The sequence below is a fragment of the Mytilus trossulus genome, chromosome 9, assembly GCF_036588685.1.
Source record: "Mytilus trossulus isolate FHL-02 chromosome 9, PNRI_Mtr1.1.1.hap1, whole genome shotgun sequence".
Classification (NCBI taxonomy): domain Eukaryota; kingdom Metazoa; phylum Mollusca; class Bivalvia; order Mytilida; family Mytilidae; genus Mytilus; species Mytilus trossulus.
This window is the reverse complement of record NC_086381.1, coordinates 72,799,391-72,819,986: the sequence shown is the minus strand read 5'-3', so window position 1 is coordinate 72,819,986 and position 20,596 is coordinate 72,799,391. Positions and strand designations below refer to the sequence as shown.

At 31.7% G+C, this 20,596-nt stretch overlaps 1 protein-coding gene across 1 annotated transcript; it reads left to right on the top strand.

Moving 5' to 3' along the window:
• Window positions 1-2,317: 2,317 nt before the first annotated feature.
• LOC134683367 (secreted frizzled-related protein 3-like) lies at window positions 2,318-18,151 on the top strand. Its single transcript, XM_063542629.1, has 6 exons — window positions 2,318-3,211; window positions 7,443-7,523; window positions 9,315-9,380; window positions 12,712-12,986; window positions 15,779-15,915; window positions 16,695-18,151. The coding sequence occupies exons 1-6, from the start codon at window positions 2,749-2,751 to the stop codon at window positions 16,726-16,728; spliced, it is 1,056 nt and encodes a 351-aa protein (XP_063398699.1). The 5' UTR covers window positions 2,318-2,748; the 3' UTR covers window positions 16,729-18,151.
• Window positions 18,152-20,596: the final 2,445 nt, after the last annotated feature.

Sequence of the window (20,596 nt, the reverse complement as noted above, 5' to 3'; positions counted from 1 at the left end):
TTATGCTGACTATTACAGAAAAAAATATGGTTTTCTAGGGATAATAAAAAATATGGTTTTCTAGCGATAATAAAAATGAGTTAATATGTAAATGTGAGTGATAATGAAACTTCTTAATGAAATTGCGGAGATTTTTTTGTCAAAGGGACAGCAACCTTTAGATTTTCACAAAGTAAACAAAAATAATTTAGTGGTCATGAAATAGTCTTCATAGACAGACGTTTGTCAACCATATGCATTACCATATAGCAAGCTCTTAATCAGTCCGCTTTGGAATAATTCTACACAGACCAATGCTAAAAGTTTGTCATCAACACAAAAAGATGTAATCGGGGCAAAAACCAATAAGCTACAACTGAATGATTTATAGAATGAATGTTTCATTTTAGTGTCCAGTTTATATATGTCATGCATATTCGGGACGAGATCTATTGATGAATTAATACTAATGGTAGACTCTACAAAGTGACGGATAAAGGGGAGAAATTTTGAACATATTGCTTGGAGTAGATAGTTCAAGTATCCAAGGTACCCTCAAACGGCAATTGTAAGGGTTCGTAAACTAGCAGGCCATGATATTCTTGACATTTTCCTTAAATAAGATATCGGATATACTTCCCAAACCACCACCACCACCATTTCCAATCGAATGTGGCTGTGTATGTATATCATCTCGCACAGCCAAAGAAACGTCTTTGATAGATGCAAACTCATTAACTTGTTTTTAAATATCAAAATCGAATTAGTATTTTTACTAGCTTTTTTGGTTATTAATATATATGTATTGAAGAATTTAGTTTTAATTTAACATACTAAGCCAACAGTTGCGGATTCAGAATTTTTCATAAGTGGGGGCCCACTAAATGCCTAAGATGGGGCCCGCTCCGGTCATGCTTCAGTGGTTCCTATATATAATCAACCATTTTTTAACAGAAATGGGGGAACCCGGACCCCCTGAAAAACCGTCTAAATCCGACTCCGTCTCCTTATGGTAACCAAACCAGATTTAAAATGACAGTCTGACCACTCTAACGTTTTTCTTACTATTTTATCCTAGAACCTTTACTAGAAATAATATCTGACATTATGAAATTCGTTCATCGAGATTTGAAACCTATACGACATGACCTTTTCCGGATTCCATGCAAAGATTTGATGAAGACTGTTTTCTTCCAAAGTATCGTTCAAGTTACATATACATGTATATATTTATATAGAATTGAGAATGGATACGAGGATATTGTCAAAGATGTAACAACCCGCCCAAAGAAAAGAAAACGTCAATTGGCCACCAAATGGGGTTTAATTCCAAAATATGGAGACTGGCTTCAGCTAGCCCCTGAACAAAAATGTATACTAGTTCAACGAAATGAACTATGTCGATGTTCATTCGTACGAAGGCGTCACTAAGTTCTTAAAGATACTATTTACAAAAATAAATAAAACATACATATCAAAAGCTTTAAACCCTAGTCATTAAAAAGAAAAACAAAATTAGAATTATAGTCGTAGTCATATATTTATTCTGCCAATTCAAACTGAACGTTGTACTTAAATAGCTAGAATTAGCCAAAGATGATACCATTTTTATCCTTTGTTTAAAATATTTTTTTCCAATAATTTGTACTGAAAACTCATGTATGTTTTCGCACTGAATTATAACGTTATAAAAAGTATTAGAAGTTAATTTGAGAGCACCGACCTGCTAAATGAACTGTTTAACATTTTTCGCGTGATTATTGTTTTTGTCTTGTGGTCCAAAATACATTTAACAAATCATAATAAACTATCTTTAATGTGCATTTAACAGTTTTTTATTCGATTTTTTTCGTCTTTGTAAATGTAATCGAAAAACGAAATTAATTAGTTAACTTACAAATTCATTTATATTATAAAAACTCGTGGTTTGAAACAATCAAAACATTTTTTTATGACAAGCCCAAAAAATGTAAATGGAAAATTTGAAGGAATTTTAATCACTCCTTTGTATTGTAGTGATGTTTGTCAATCTTACTGCTATTTTTTCTTTAGTCCAGGGGTCAGTTGGTGTATTGAAGGGTAATATATCACAAATAGTTCAGATGAGCGTGTACAATGCACACAAATAGAAATCCGATATTTTTTCTTTGATTTATGTATTTTGTTTGTTGAATTTGTTTAATTCAAATATTTGCGTATATTAACTTTAATATTTCAAGTGGAAAGTAAGGTAATTTTGTTCGTAAACTTTAGTAATTCATAAAAATTACGAAGGCGTGGTTTGAGAATACGCCAGAAACGCCTCTCTAATAACATAATTCTTTATGAGTGACGAGTACATCGGATTTAATTTAATTTGTCAAAGTTTACAGACACGATTTAAATTTTAAATTTACTGATTGGAATTATCACTTTTGATTTGTAATTTAATTAATACCTTTTCATCGGACGTTGATGACTGTTTGCTGGGCGGGAATTAACAGCCTTGTCGTCTGCGAGATTTTTATGAATGGATTTGTCAAGTGATTAAGTATTAAATGGATTATAACGTTATGATGATTTATAAATTCACCTGAAAATCACCACTCAATTTTATGAATGAAAACAAGTGCACGTGGTTTTTTTCTTCTTTAAAGAATGTATAAATAAGCTGAACCAAGAAAGTAGCTTTTTCCGATAAGCAACTGAAGAGAAATAATAATAATAATTTTATTATCAATAAATTAATGTGACAAAATATCGTGAATATTTGACGACTTTTTGTAAATAATGGAGAGATATACACTGATAATTATTACAGTTTTTGATTTGTCGTTTGGTATTATGAACCACTATAACAATAGACGGAAAGACATCTGTGAACCGATACAGATACCAATGTGCCAACATATGAAATACAACATGACACGGATGCCAAATCTTCTACATCACAGTTCACAAGAGAATGCAAAGTTACAAATAGAACAGTTCACAGAATTAGTGGATCAAAAATGTAGTGACGTTTTGTTGTTTTATCTTTGTGCAATGTATGCACCTATATGTACAGTAAACTTTCAGTCAGAACCTATCCCGCCATGTCGAAGTGTCTGCGAAGAAGCACGTGCAGGATGTGAACATATATTGAATGAACATAATATTTCATGGCCGGAATATTTAGACTGTTCGTCGCTACCAAGATATGATAGAGGAGTTTGTGTCAGACCTGCAGCTATTGTTCCCTCTTTAGGAAACAGTTAGTATTATATTATCTCAGAATTTAAATTCAACATTTTAAAAATGTTCTTTTTAACCAAGTTTAAAGCATTTCCTCGTTCTTTTCCCTCTTTCACTTCTCACGTAAAACCTAACCCCCGAAATTTGAAGATTTCGAAAACCCTACAATGCAATAAAACAAGAACAAAACAAATAGATATTATTTATTTCGTATTGGTTAAGGAAATGTGGAAACTACTTTGTCAATTTTTATGACATTCAGCTCATATAAATTAATAATTTGGTCGGAATATGATTGAAATTTATGCAAATTATTTTATTTCAGCACGAAAATCAAATTTTCAGACATAAAATCAGTGATAGACGTATAATAAAACTATAATTTTTGCTCTTGTTTCACTGAGGTTAAGACCAATTTCATAAAGTTTTATTTGACTTGTTGAACCGCATGAATAAGCTAATTGAAATGAACGTTCTAATACTATTAGCATGGTTTAAAATGATCAGCTACAATAAGTATTACATGAAAATGCTTAAACTACACAATAACGTATGGCATGCATAAACCTTTGCATTGCTAGATAAAGTACTAGCACAGGTTGGTCACTTGTATCTTGAATCAATAATTCATCAAAACTTATGCATGGAGATGTCAAAACCATTTACAAAAAGATTTTCGGTTATAAGGTTGTTTTTATTATTTCCAGAGAAAAGTTAAATTCATGCAGTCAGTTATGCACGTTGTTGTTGACATTTATTTCAATATTAAAGATGCAAATAAAATTTGTTACACTTTTTACAAATTATACTTCATAGAAAGACAACTGAAACTAGAATTAATATTATTTGTTCCGTAAAGATAATATATATATAATTTGCTCAATGTTGAAGGTCGTACGGTGGCCTATATAGTTAAACGTTGTTTGGTCTCTGATGAAAATTGCCTCATTGCCAATATCACCACATCGTCTTACTTTTATATTGCTCTACATTTTTTATTGAGTTTTTTTATTGTGTTACGTGTATATATTCATTATTGAAAGAACTTAGATTTTACTGAAAAAAGTAATTTGGATATGATAATTAAAATATTCTAATAATTTGAGATATGATAGTGTGATGACAGAACATATTAGTTAGCGTATTAAGGTTTTGGGTAAAGGTTGATTCTACGATTCCTTCCGGAGCAAATGAGTTAATTGCAAGGAGTTCGTGTGGCTCAATCGTATTTTTTTGTTAATTTGGCGGTGCTTTGGTCGCCCTTTCTTCAGCACTTTAAAAAAAATATGACCGTGATAGGGAAATAAATAAAAAAAATGAACATGTCCTTTCCCTTTATATAGTTAAAATATGATATATGAACAACTGGAAAAAAAAATGAAAACGGTTGTCACCATACGCAGCCAACCTCTCACGGATGACAAAAATAAAGATAAAAAGCACATAAAAAACGGATGCCAAGCATTGATGTGTTAACTGTTTTGTTGATAAGGCTCAAGGCTTAGTTAATATTGGTTTATAGTCTGGCTGAGCTCATACAATATTTCAGGTTGAAGTTTTTTACAATTGCAATACATGTATTTGGGATAGTTATTAATCGGTTTGCAAAATACTTCCATAATTACCCATGCGTCTTCCGACAGTAAAGACCACACATGAAAACCAGGGCGTTTGTCTATTGTGAATGTGCACATGTCAAACTGGAGCTAGAAGTCTATAAAACAGACAAGTAAATGTGTGATGTGTTAAAAAAAAATACAAACGTGAATTGCGTAAAATTAATCTAGAGCTTTAATTATTAATTGATGGCTTTTTAATGTTAACCAATGCAATATTTAAACGAACACTCGAAGCCAGAGCCGATCGAAGTGAACATTGCATGAACGTTCGGTTTTGTAAGATATTTCATGCCTGCTGGCTGGAGTTGAAAACGAAAATTATACTTTATTTTAAGAATTGAATGCTTCTTTTTGTAAATTTATTGGGTGGTAAAAGCGTTGACAGAAGTACATTTTGTATGAAGCGCGGAAGCGCTTCATTCTAAAAATGTACGCACGGTCAACGCTTTTACAACCCTATAAAGTTTCAAAAAGAAGTATTCAATACTTATAATTACATTTTTTTAAGCTAAAATCATGAAAACACGATTTTTATCCAGTTTTATATAATTCACCTGTGCACTTTTTTGTGGGACCTCGTGTCATCATGCATGATAAATGTTATTGTCTGATGCAATTGTTTACGGAATAACATGTTAGCCAATCAGAATAACGTATTCTAATGAAACTTACATCTAATGTAATTATATAGAGGTGAGACTCAAATAAAATATTGTCTTGTCTTGTCTTGTCTATAAATTTTGTGCGACTAAACTGGAGCGTTTTACTGAATTTACCTTCATCAGGAATGCTTAAAACCTAAATATAAAGCCAAGAAATTTTAAGTACTTGAACTGTGTGACGAGAAGAGATATACGATCAAAAAGGGGTTTATTAGAATAGAAAGACCCATTTAAGCCAGAATAGTCTCGTTTATTATTTACTTGAAGTCAGAATAAAAGTGTTCACTACTCAATTCATATAAAATGCTGATATATGACTGAGAGATTCGACAAGTGCAATTTATGCCAAACAATACCTTGTTCGCAAACAGGTTAACAATTGGAAGTTAACACTAAAAGTAGGAAAAGAGATAACTAATCCAAAAGACAACTTGATAAGAAGTATCTATATAGCATTAGCTATATTTGTTAAAAACGATTGAATTTATTTGGGGCATATATTCGTATTGTCTTTATCGATATTTTTCTATATTTGAAATAATAATAAACTTGAAAAATATATCGCATAGTAACTGAATTAACTTATACAATGTTCCGTTTCATCATACAATCTAAATTAAATTAATGTTTGAACTTGTTAATTCTGTCCTCAAGTGTTGAATTTACACGAAATAAATGTACTTCAGGTTAAAATGGCTTGTGTATTGGACATCAAACAGGATGTGTGTTTCTGATTGATGTAGTAAGCTAAGACCTAACACGCGCTTTACTTTTATAAACATCAATTGGATTAAGATCAGTCGAAATCATTTGACGCTTCAAATTGCAAATATTTACATACTGACAATGTTTATACGTAAATGTCTTTGTCATCTTCACTGTAAAGTTCAGTTCAAACGTTGCTTTTCACGCCAATCATACGAAACAAACAAAAATATCTATGTTGCGTGAAGATGACAGAGACCCTCAGCTCTTTTGATATGAAGGTACGAAATGTCATCAAGTATTTGAGATGACAAATTGTCTAATTCACGTGTCGATTTTCTTAAATTTTCATTTTACATCGTTGACCTGACTATATAAGATATGAATAATTGATGTGGGATATATTTTAAGTTAAAGGAAATTACATTTAAAATTGAGACGACAAATTTTATTTAGAAAGAAGTGTAGGGGGTTATTTTTGTCAAAATAGGAGATAGCGGGATCCTTTGAAGTTTTCTTCATCTCTACTTAATAAACTGTATTTAAAGTAAGAAGTGATAAAAACTTACTGAATAAAAACTTAATTAAATCTGAAATTTTAGTAACTGAAAAATGGACATGAAGCCTTTGAAAAGCACACCTGTCGTGATACAAACGAAAACTCTCTTTAATTTTTGAAACTTTTTTATGGTATTTTTGTCAAGAGTAATGACAGTGAGTTTAGCTCCCCATGAACATCGTTACAAGTTTGCCTTGGTTTGATGAACTGTTAAGTGCTTTACATCATTATATTTACATAGAACATAAGTGAGCATTGAATATACAATATTTATTTCTAACATTTGCCGGTGAATCAGAGAATCCATGCAAATTGTACAACAATTGATTATTATTCAAATTGTGAATTTTCCGTTCTGAGGTAATGCTTTTTCTGATCTGTTTATTTGGACTTTGTGCTCCTTTGATAATATTTTTTTTTGCTATCCGAATTAGTCATATATAGAAGTCAACAAAATCTTTTTATAAACCAATTTAAGAATTAACAAATACTGTATTGATATGATAAATGCATGGTATATATTACATGTGAGTTCCACTTTACTTCTGTGTTAAATGCTGAATTACTCTTATACGAATCTTTCAGCATAAGTTTGGTTTTATTACCGCAAACTGATGCGGATGTTCCAGAACTATAAAGTTAACATTCCATGAACTCTTTGTTAACGGTGTTTAGTATAAAAAATGTTTTAAAATTCCATTGCAGAAGATAAGTCAAAATTGGACAGTCGAGGACCAAACAACAAAATTACAGACTTTGATTTATCAAAAGAAAGTTATTATGAAGGTATATCTTTACTTATTTCTGTTAGTTATAGCATGAATGGCACCAACTTAAATCACAATCAACATTTCGGCGTACGGAAAGTGATACACGAGATCTGATTGGTGCACACGAACCTCATTCATTGCTGTTCTTTGCGAACTGATAGAACGGTAATGTTTTACCAGTCAACCGTCTTATCAAGTGCCAGGCAAAGAAGGCTAATCTACTATTTCAGTTCCATAATACCACTGGACCATTTCTTGGTCTGTCCTCTCAGTGCATAGACAGTTCAAGTTATTTACAATTATAATCTGTTATGCAACTTGAATTTTTGAGCCTTTGTTTTAAAGTCAATAAGGTTATGATATGATATTTAAATAAAACATTTCATATCATTCTAATTAATATAGACCAGGAAATAGGCCTATCTAATAAATTAGTTTGATCTTACAAGTGTTTAATAATTAGTTCCTTTACACAGTACCGTATCATTGTCCTCGTTATCTCGAATATCTTGTATCGAACGATTCTATAACAAGTACAGAATGGCGACATTAATATTTTTGTAAACCTTCCCTCCTATAGTTAACTTTGGTCCCCTCTTATTAAACTAAATTGACCCGCTGATGACGGTACATTAAGTTACGCTTGTAAATGGCCATCAGGGCATGTGTCAAACGAAATATAATTTGTACCTAGCTATTAACACCTTGTGGCGTATTATTACGCGAACTAAGCCTTTCATCGTTGTTTGTAAACGATATTTAATTTTAAGTTTATCTTCTCTTCCTTTTATCTCCTGATTACGGATAAGATAAGGGGAAATCTTTGTTGAAACAGTTAATTCATATGCATAGTTTGTGTATGATAATTATTTATTTATGTTCTTGTCTACAAAATCCCTTTCATATGACAGTAACGAGGTTTTATTTCTGTCATTTTCTTTTGACAATCATACTTCTCCCTGTGACATATACTTATTAACTTACAAAACATCCATGATAGAGCTTGCCATTTTGAACTTTCGTAATGTTGTGCGTTCTTTATGATCATATCAAAAGAATAAAAACTGGGTTAATAAATATTTAGTTGTATAATTAATTAATTAGGCATATTTGGTGAAACCGGTGTCTTCTTTGTACACATTTTCTATTATAGTACTTTGACCACTTCCGTACGTTGTAAAATTTATAATGTTACGTACGCTTATTCTATAAAGAATAAAAATGGGTAATTAGCCTTGAAATTTTTAAAACGTCCAACTTCAAATAAAGATCAAGTTGCTTCTTAAAATAAAACAAAAGAAGGTGTGGTGTGTACGTCAATGAGTCAGTAACCCAACTACACAAAAACAGCGTCTGGGTAAACCATTATTATCAATTCCTTCAATAGATCGGAACTTTTTCCCGAAAGAAATTAAAAACAGCCTATATGACATACTTTAATTATTCCATCAGATGCGCCCAATATTCTAGATGCATGCTATATTTGCTGTTTCGTTTTTGATTTTATATATGCAATGTCATTTGTTTTAACTCTGTTAGATAGTTGTCTCACATTCAATCATTCCATATCTCTGGTTTTTACTAATGAATGATAAAACGTCCATGATATTTTTTGTATATAGTTTCTGATCGAATTACTTATTTGCTTTAGTATTTTGTCAAATGTACCAGAAGAACACATGTCTGTCAATACAAAACGTTTGATATTAGTATTAACACTATTTAAGGAAGATGTTTTAAGCATTTACCTTCTCCTTTAACAGGAGATTGTCTATTTTGTTTTTAAATTTGCATTATTTGTTATCAGATTGCAGGTGTAACAGAAAATCAAAGCTTAAAAGAAAGGCATATAGAAAAGGAAAATATCATTTTTGTAAGTATGCGTAACAATGCTATAAACTGTATTATTTTCATTTGTAAATGTATGAATCATTTGTACAACTACATGATGAGAGTTAAGGTAATGATTTCTCTGATTGTCAAGCCTGATGTTCTTCTATTCACCAAACTGGTTATTTTATCCATTCAAAGAATTTTAGTTTCTTGTATATATATATATATATTTCGAAGTTTAGTATATATAACTTTTATTATCACTAAACAAGCATATATTCTTGTTAAAGAGCCATGCAGCTGAAGCACGCCTCCTGGTGCGGGAGTTTCTCTCTGCATTGGAGACCCAGTGGTGGTCTTTGGCTGTTGTCTGCTCTATGGTCGGGTTGTTGTCTCTTTGACACATTCCCTGTTTCCTTTTTTAAATTTTATATAACATTTGGTACTAAATAACTACTCGAACTCCAATGTAATGAGTTTTCTACATTACTTTTTATTGTTTAAGTACTTCGTAAAAAACTCGTTAATTTCAATTTTTTTTTTTATCAAATCCGTATTCATCGGTCAATATAGACCTCATACATGCACAAAGTACCAAATGAAAAGCCTGTTTTGTAGAAATGAAACTATTTTGGGATCACGCCATTTCCCAATTAAAACAATCCTTTGATGTTTATATAATTCTTTAATCACCCATTTTGATATAAATCTTGTGAATATGTTATTAATTTATCCGTAATACTCTATCTACGTTCAGTATTTAATCTTTTATGTTTGCAGCTTTCATTCTCGTTTTGTACATTTACATCTCGAGTTCATCTAGTCCTCACTTAGTTCTGATCAATATTTGAACAATTCCGAATTGTTTTCGTAAATTTGGCGACAAGATGAAATTCGATAATTTTTCTTTGATCTTGGAGCAGTTAAAATCTACCCTCAGATGACCAATTCTTTCAATACAATACTATTTCATTAGATTATTACGATTTCAATTAGATATTATAGATTGCACTGTAAAGTTCAAAATAGCTAGAGTGATTTCGATGGCGATTTTGGTAGATAAAATGACTGTGAAGTTTTATCAAAATGGATTTTTGTGACGATTTTAGTTAACTTGATTTCATTTCAACTAAGGGAAATATGTGTTTCCATGTCGTATTATATCGTTATAAAGTACATTTGATTAAAACAATAACAACACAAAAGATAAATACAAAATATGCCGTCATGCATTGTTTTTGTTCATATATGGTGAAAAACTCATTAAAGATACATATGTACCGAAGTCTTATAATTTGGTATGTCATGCGCGCGTTTTGTGTAAACAAGACTCATCGGCGCTCGAATTAGATAAGTTAGAAGGAGAAATAAAATACGAAGTTGGAGAGTAAGTATTCAGAAAGTAATTATGTCGAGAGCATCGACCAAGTTAAGACACCATAGATGGTGTTTATAGGAACTTAACTGATAACATGATTCATATACCAGTAATTTACTGCCAAAATCATCATTTGAATCTTGTCAGTATTTAAACACCAATGGTACCATTTTGGAACTTGCAGTCAACAATTAATTGAATAATAACCCTGCTCGACGTGAAGTGCAGTGATATTTTGTTATGGCACAAGTTTTCATTAAAACAGTTACAATTACATTCAATCAAAAATAAAAGTTCAATTTTCTGGTACAGAACTGCATCAACCAAAACAACTCCATTAAAATCATTAAAATTAAATATAAGAAATACGAAAACATTCATTTTTATTCCTATTTCGTAGGGACAAGGGTAGGTTATACAATGCAAGAAATATATTGATGTTCATTTTACTTTCATGGCAATATAAGGAAATAATTAAGTGACCTCGGGCTTTGTTCTCAGTAAATATGATAGTCTTGGGTAAAAAAAACTTTGTTAACACCTCATTTAAAGTCATTTTGATTGTTCAGCGATATACAGATTTCTTTGTGTATGGATAAAATATAACCATTACGCTCATATATAATGGACAGATGGCAATTTCAACAGTTTTACATAATAAAAAAGTAAGTCTTTATAATTATATTTCAGACGCATGTTTAAGGAAGTTTGAGAACATATTTTGAAAAGAAATTTTCGCATAGAAAATATTTGAAATTATTCTGTTTCATCTTTTCGATCTACTTTTCTTTTAAAGTAAGTATAAAAAGTCCTCAGCAGAACAAATATTTTTTCACTTAAGATTAAAAGTCATATAAATTAAGTAAATATGATTTTAACAAAAAGTACTTGCGCCTTTTCTTTTGATTAAATTTAAACAGCAACGTTAAATTCCTACTTATATTTACAAATTATCGAACTAAAAAGATTAACTTTTTTACAAATTTAAATTCAAATCAGCACGCATGCTTTAAACGTCTTAAGTAGATCGGTTGTGTGTTAGAATGAACATTTGAATAAGTCGGGATATCGCTGTCTTGCTTTTGCTTAACAAATCATGATGGTGTCGGGGGAAAATGCAGGTGTTTTTTCCTTGAGAAATGTTAAACTGTTTCACCTGTTCAACTAACGACTTAAACATATCAAAATTTATGTAATGCAATTATGTTTAATATACCAAACAAACGCGGAAAAACTAGATGGAAACACATTAGATATAATATGATACTTTTAATATTTAGATTAATTATAACACTTTATAGATAAGAATGAAAACCCTCTACAGAAATCAGCGTTTCTAAAAAAAACACCAGTAAATGGACACATTTTCGTTTAATTTTTACATAGATATATGAATTGTATATGAATTACAATCGACTTATAAAATGGAGCCTTGTAAAAACATCACCTTAACAAGTAGGGAAACAATATCAAAACTAAGTGAAAAGTACGAAACTAAAACAAAAACAGTTGAGTTTGATGAATGTTTCAGCTATATCACGCTTTCCTGTGTTGTGCCATTGATCTGCTGCTTATTCAGTTGCATGGCATTCTTCACATATTATATATATATACATTTTTAAGTTGGCCTTTTTCGCTTGTCCGTTTGTCTTCGACTTATGAGTTTGAATATCTCTTTGGTATCTGGCTGGCCCTTCTCTTGTTTTGATATTCCTGTGGTATCTGGCCCTCAGAGATCTGGCCCTTCTCTTGTTTGGATATTCCTGTGGTATCTGCCGCTTCTATTGTAACGTTGAAGCTACAAAAGAGTGATCAGCATATGATAACAACATAACAAAAACAGGGCTGGAAACAAAGTAAACGTCGAAGACTGTCGTTAGAATTGTATTTTAAATCGTTCATTTGTTTCTTTACAAATTGTATCTTACATCGTCCATAATGCTTGTATACAAACTGCATTTTACATCGCCTTTTTTGTATTTATTTATTTTAGCAATAAGAGGAGTCGTAAAAGGACAAGCCATTGCCAATACCATTAATACGGTTACCAGGGTAACTGTCGTAAAAGTTTACCGAAGTACCAGAGTACACATACAGGAAGGAAGTAGTATAGAATTATGGACCAATTCCACGTGTGTTTGTCCGGAACTGACGAAGAGAAAGGAGTATCTTATTGTTGGATATGAAGATTTATCAACACAAAGACTTTTGTTCTTAGACAGTTGTTTATCTGTCAAGTGGAAAAACAAATTAGATCGACGGATAAAGGTTAGTCAAACAATACGTAGATGATTACTATTTAAGTAACCCATCCTTTTTCTAGCATGTTTTATTTAGAGCTTTAAACCAGTTTTCTGATTATAATTATAATTGGTCAAGTGCACTGTATACCCTAGACACGATGCTTGGAAATCTTAACGCATTCAAAGAAGATGTAGTATGATTGCCAATGAGACAACTTTCAACCAAATTTTTCGTTCAAAAGACCAAATGACTTTTTTCTGTCGAATTGTAAGTTTCACAAAATTATCAAATAAATTCCTTCAACTGATTATTATATTTTGTTCTTATGTTGTTCTGTTACACCACGGTCCCAGGTTAGGTGAGGGTTGACACCTTCAACCCCCCTTTTTTGTTTACTTCAGTGTTACGTTGTTCATTTGTTAAATACTCTTTGAACACCGGTATACTACTGACCTCTATTGCCTTTATTTTAGGTTAATGTTAAGCCCTTACACTTATTTGTCTTCTTTTCTCTGCACACATATTGCGTTATTTAAATAGTTCGGTTTCCATATTTAGGTAGAATTTATGAAGGTCTTTGTAAGAAACACGTTTGTCAAACTTCTCAATGGTTTAACACATTCGGAGTATGAGGTTGGTTTTATGATCCGCAGTAGAACCAAACAATGGTGTTTTACTTGACCATTAAGTTATATCTTATTTTTACGGCATGCATTATTTTCATACTTTTTAAGTGTTGGCTTTAAAAAATTCGATTGAGAGCGTTAATCAAGAAAAGCGATTTTCCGAGACTTGGAATTTATAAAGTGTTGTTTCCAAGTTTTTCAAGAAGAAATATCTTAAAATGTAAATTTATCCCTCTTTCTGCTTAATTTCCCTAAATAACTTTATGTTTTACATGTGTCGTCTGGGACTTGTTATATTATGTGTTAGCCACCCATTAAACAGTTAAATTGGGCTGCTAATGTTTTGTTTAATTTTGTTATTTTTGTCGTTTATCTATTTTCCAAAAATATATGCTATCAGATTTAGTAATTTACTAATTGTAATTAACATGAATGGCAACCTGTTTCTATATTGAATTGGACGAAATTTCTAAAATAGCAGTAAATTTCTGACTGATCGTGAAAACCGTCCCGATACAAATACTGACACTTCTAATGCGTCTTTTTACAGCAAATAATATCTATTTTTATCTTATAAATGCACTTGCTGCAGAACACGCATTTAAAGTTCACAACGGTCAATTAAACTTAATTGGAAAATGCAGTGGTTGATGAAACAAACATTTTGGAATCGCCAGAAATGAATTTATGTTTTTCATCGTATGCTATTCAGGGAGAAATTTATTGTTATTTTTTTTTGTATATGAACACAAGTGTGGTCTTCAACAATAGATCGGTGTCTTACGATGTATCAATCAAAGTTTCAAAGGATTTGAAATAATTATATTTAGAAATAAACAGAAATTTGCCATCAACACCCAAATTTCTAAATTGGGAAAGCAATATAAAGAAATGCCATACGACAACGACAGACGAACTACCTAAAGCGCTGTTGTTTATCTCTTACGTCGTCCGTTGTCAACTTTCACAATTATCCTGGAATTACAGCAAGTTTAACCCTGTAATTTCAGACGTTACCCCTCAATCATCATTTGAGTATCTTTAAAAATGTATCAGATGACACCGCCTTCCATCTAACACGATCTACCACCTACATGGCTAAATAATGTATCAGATGACACCGCCTTCCATCTAACACGACCTACCACCTACATGGCTAAATAATGTATCAGATGACACCGCCTTCCATCTAACACGACCTACCACCTACATGGCTAAATAATGTATCAGATGACACCGCCTTCCATCTAACACGACCTACCACCTACATGGCTAAATAGGACATAAGAGTAAAATGTATCAGATGACACCGCCTTCCATCTAACACGACCGACCACCTACATGGCTAAATAGGACATAAGAGTAAAATGTATCAGATGACACCGCCTTCCATCTAACACGACCTACCACCTACATGGCTAAATAATGTATCAGATGACACCGCCTTCCATCTAACACGACCTACCACCTACATGGCTAAATAGGACATAAGAGTAAAATGTATCAGATGACACCGCCTTCCATCTAACACGACCTACCACCTACATGGCTAAATAGGACATAAGAGTAAAATGTATCAGATGACACCGCCTTCCATCTAACACGACCTACCACCTACATGGCTAAATAGGACATAAGAGTAAAATGCAAGTTGTCTTTATGACCTTGAAAACATCTCAGGACAGAGCAAATCTGACAGGGGCAAAGATGATCAAAATGTTGAGCTCTGACTTCTGTATTACAAAATTAGAGATCACAGTCGGACTCTATCGAGCCTTTAGTTTGTAAAACTATACCCAACCGCATTTTAGTCACCACTTTACATCTGTCTGTTTTTTAAGTCTTACTCTTAAAGCAAATCAAATAATGTTTCTTTCGTTGATTAGAACTGGACATACTAAATTGGGAACCGAAACATTATCTGAATAAGTTTTAGCGGCAAACTAACAGAACAGAGTGTTTTGAAAACATACTAGAAAGAACCTAACAACCTTACTTACACTTTACCAGGAAGAGTTTGAATGTTAGACTTTTGTAAAATATGCAGTTATTATTAACTGATAACTTTTCACTTATAAAGTGATGGCTTTATTTGAATTAACAGCCATCACAAATTCTGAAATTTCCGCCTTAATTAGTATACCTGCATGACTGTTCGATGGTTAGTTAATATCAATTGGTATTTTTCAGAATTGGGAAAAGAAAATAGCAAGAAGTAAACGAAACCAGAAATGCCGTAGGAAGAAAGGAAAACGGTGTAGAAAAAATAGAAAGAACAACTCAAAGAGAAATAAAACCAAAGAAAATAGGAGAAATAAAATGATCAGGTAAATATTATTTCCTTCAAGGTGCATTTGTTTTTGAGACAGGCACATATTAAGCAGTGATGGAAAACTGTTTCACAGATGACGATGGGTATATTGTGATTGTCGTAACCATAATTCTGTTCTTTTTTACTCGAATGTGACCTCCTGAATACCTCCTTATACCAGGCTAGACGCACGTTTCGTCTACAAAAGAGTGATATGTGAATCTCGAATCAAAAAATTAAGAAAAGGATCAGTAAAGACAAATTTGAAGGGCCATGCAAAAAAGGAAATCGACTTATAGCCGGGCTTGTACGTAAATGTACAAATGACTTCTGCCACATGTGCAGCTTTTGATTACCATTCAAGAGTACCTGAAATGACCCCTGGGTTTTGGTGGGGTTCGCGTTGCCAAGTCATTAATTTTCATTGTTTTGCTTTGTATAATGTTAAATCATAATGAAACCATTGCAATGTTACAATCAAGAATTACACCGTTTCCAATTGAGAATGTACAAGGTGTCATTTATCAATGAGAATTAGTTGTTTTCCATAATATCAAATGCATGTTCAGAGCGAGAACAGATTGTCCAAAAATCATTCAGTAGACATGACAAAAGATTTGGTAAGAAGAATAGCCATTTGTTTTTAACTAGCAGATGATATATTCATAGACAGTTAAGCCATTGCTACAATGGCCATACATTGGTAGGTAAAAATCAAACCTACTTTATATTTTAATGTCATACTGCCAAAAATTATTATTTATCCTTTTTTAATATTTTTTAATCTTTTTTCAGAGACAATTCGCTGTCAGCTAATAAAAATCCATGACAACACATCATTTGCGGGAAAACATAAAAATCCACCATGGAGAATCACTGTGATAACTGACTTGTATATTATATTTTTGTTTTAAATTGTAAATAAATATCATCTAATTTATGATCATGTAAATCGAACTGTGCTATTAACTGTCTCAAATTATCTTGAGAAAATGGTGAAAAGGGTTTGTACAGCTGTTATCAGTTTAGTTAGGTATATGCTACCTAAAATAAATACAGGTATATGTTCTAACAATGTTGTGATTAGTTTTTCATCAAATATACAGGCAGCCCTCCAACTTCATGAAATGAGAAATAAAATATCGTAAATGCTATTGTCAAAAATGTGTTCTAAACATTCAATCAATTTGTAAGTTCATTTTATCCATTTATTGGGTTAAACCAAAAATCTTGTACAGGAAAATGGCAGGTGCCTTAAATACTTTTCTATCCTGCTAATGTTTCAAGACAAGAATTACTGATTTATACAATTTTCCGAAATTAGGATATACTTTTACTGTAAACCTTGTTCAATAATGCTGGGTATGAAATTTTGTAACATAAAAAATCCCATCATATTAAATCCATTTGCAACAATTTTCAAGTACAAAAGTGTAATCAATATGAAATAATAAGTAAAATGAACTCACATCCAACACCTACTAATACGTATGGTATAGTCAGTGCTTTTGTTGAAAGTAAAATGTACATAGTAATTACATGGTGCTATCAATATAACTGTATAACACATTTTAACATTAAGTTAGTTGTATATAAATATTGTTTGTTATTGTTATTGTTTTTGTAATAGTTACTTATTTTGTTGTTGTAATAATGCAATTTTTCTTTTGTTTGCATGTAAGACGTATGTTTTACGTGGATATGTTTTATGTTGTTCATATCATGTGACTGTCATGTGACTGTCAACGCATTGCCTGTGTCGACAATAATCATACTTTCTTCTTGCAATTTATACTTCTTTTAAAAGTAAGTTTGATTTAGACTGCAACTTATGTAACTATTTCAAAATGTTTTACATGGAAAACACATATTACAATAATAATTTAAATGTCTTTTGATTTTGAACATACATACTGGTTTTGTATCAAACATTGTAAAGTCTATGTTCTATATTGCTGGCCCGGACTGTCATATTCTTTTATAGTTTCCCTACAATTGGAATAAAATTAAAACAAAGCTATTCGGGTCATTTGATAGTTTTAAACAAATCTATGGCATGCATGAAATATTTCATAATCAAACAATGTAAAAAAAGTCTGATTTTTGGGGGATCATCAAACTTTACTACCTTAAAAAGAAAAATGTATGCACTTCAACTTATTAATTGTTAGCTTGTTTGATAATGGTTGTTATTATTGAATTGCATAAATCATGTATTTTGTAAAATATTGTCAATAAAAATTTCAAATGAATTGTAATTTATCTGACCATATTCATGTTATTGTTACACAAACTGAAAATTCGCCAGCATGCTTGTTGATGTATTGCACTAAGAAGCAGGTCAACAGTATGCTGGAGATTCCTATTGACAACATATATGGAGGTAGACTTTTTCAACAAATTGTCGACATTCCTACGAGAACGACCTGTGCGTCCCATTCCTTGCCAACCTTTTCTTATTTTCATGAGTCGGAGTTCCTTTAGAAACTTGTCAAAAACAAGAAAATCAAAGAAGCCAGATCATTTGATTTCACATTTAGATATATTGATTATGTTCTATTAACAACAATACAAACTTTTCTGATTTGGTTACATTATTATATCATCTAGAACTAGTAATTAAAGAAACAACAGACAAGGCTTCCTTTGCCTCATTTGTAGACCTATACATCAAATCTGACACAAGCAATCATCATTCGGTATTAAAGAGCTCGATGCAGCTACTCAGACTTTGTAAAATGTCATTAGTGTTAAAGCAGAAAGTTGAGGAACCAAGGGTATGATAAATAACGTCTCGTCCTTTTTCTTCGTTCATCGGCCTTGATGATAAATATTCCATGTCAACTTTAAAAATAATACATTGTCTTTAAGTATATATACAAGGTACTGACGTTGTTGTAGTATTTTTGTTTGTTTGTTGTCTTTTTAAATCATTACTTTTACTGTCTATTTTTGTATATTCATATAACGTGGCTTGGTTCTTCCCGTTATTGTGTTATTTTGATATAGTAATTTTTTGTATTATTATCTTTGGTTTTTACTAATGTGCCTTGTCTTTATGTCTGATATATTTGTTTGTTTTTATAGTGATTCAAAATACTAGTATGACACAATGTTGGCTGATGTACCCCTATTTTGACATTTTTACCTATTACTAGTATGCCTGTTTTATTTGTTCATACACCTTAGTCAATATAATGGTATTTTCTGTGACTGTCCTACAAGTGAGATGTTTAGCTAGCTATTAAACCAGGTATTATCCACCACTTTCACATGAGCATATGCCAGTACCAAGTCAGAAATATGACAGGTGGTATTCTTTCGTTTGATCTGTTAGAGCTTAAGATTTTGCAATTTGCGTAGAGATTGCCTGTTTAAAGTCTGTGCAAAGTTCGGTATTTTTGTTTTTTTCCTTTTCAGTAACTTGTGCGACTGTAATATAAGCAAGAGGTTTAGCGCTCCATTCTTTTGTTGTGTTTTGTGGTTTTATTTTGCCATTTGATTATGGAATTTCATAATTTTGTAGCTATTTTCTTTTGCCTGTACGTCAAATGATAAATGGTCTTTAAAGGTAATCAGATAAAATGTTTAGATGCTATAAGAGACCAACCTAAAATACAAAACATCTACTACAGATGATATGGTTATGGATTTGATGAGTTAGTTGAATAGCGACTATGGGCCATCAAATTGTTGACCCGATCTTTTTAACCGAAAACAAATTATTTTGGATGAATGCAGTTGTCGCCTTCTTGTCAGACCATCCTACTTGCCCAATGTGATCTAATAACGAAAGTCTTGGATTGAGTATATAAATTGATTTTCAACGGCCATGTACATTTTGTACCAAGGGATATTCATGGTAAAGTTTAATCATCGCTTCAAAAGTTTAACTGCTATCAGTGTACCAATGTTGATGCTTAAACAACATCTATGTTACAAACGTCAAGACTAAAGTTTCAGTTGGTCGCAACAATTCTTTTTTTTTCTGCCATGGATTATGACAAATACCAATTTATGTAACCTATCACTTTTTTGTGTATCGTTTTAAAACTTTGATTTTTTTTCACGATCCTAACGATTTTCTTATCCCAGGCATAGATTAACTAAGTTGTATTTGGCACAACATTTTGGAATTTGTGATCCTCAATGCTCTTCAATTTTGTACTTGTTTGGCTTTATAACCATTTTGATATGATCGTCACTGCATGATCTTATGTAGACGAAACGCGCGTCTGGCATACTAAATCATAATCCTGGTACATTTTATAATTATTTGAGGGTTTGTTTCGTAATTGATTTTGGGCGGTGTGTTGTCTATCCTTTTTTGACTAAATATTTTGGTATTTTCTTCGATTTTTTCTTGTAAAAAAAATCCTCTACGAAGTCTTATAAGAATAAAAAGAACAATTCGACATGCAGAGAAGGATAACTGGTTCCAAAAGATATACTGATTGTTTGTTCATAAAATAGATGTAAACAACTTTGAAATAGATTTTATGATGCATATGAAAAAAACAGTAATAAGTTATTTGTAAGGACCATCGTGTCATTGCGGAATCATGTCGATTGAAATTGATGATTAAAATCACTTGTGAATTCTTTAAGGATGTACTTAGGAGGTCTTAGCTGATGGTTGGTGAAAATAAAGAAATGAATTTAAAATATGTCGGGAAAAGGCTGCCTCGGACTTTTAC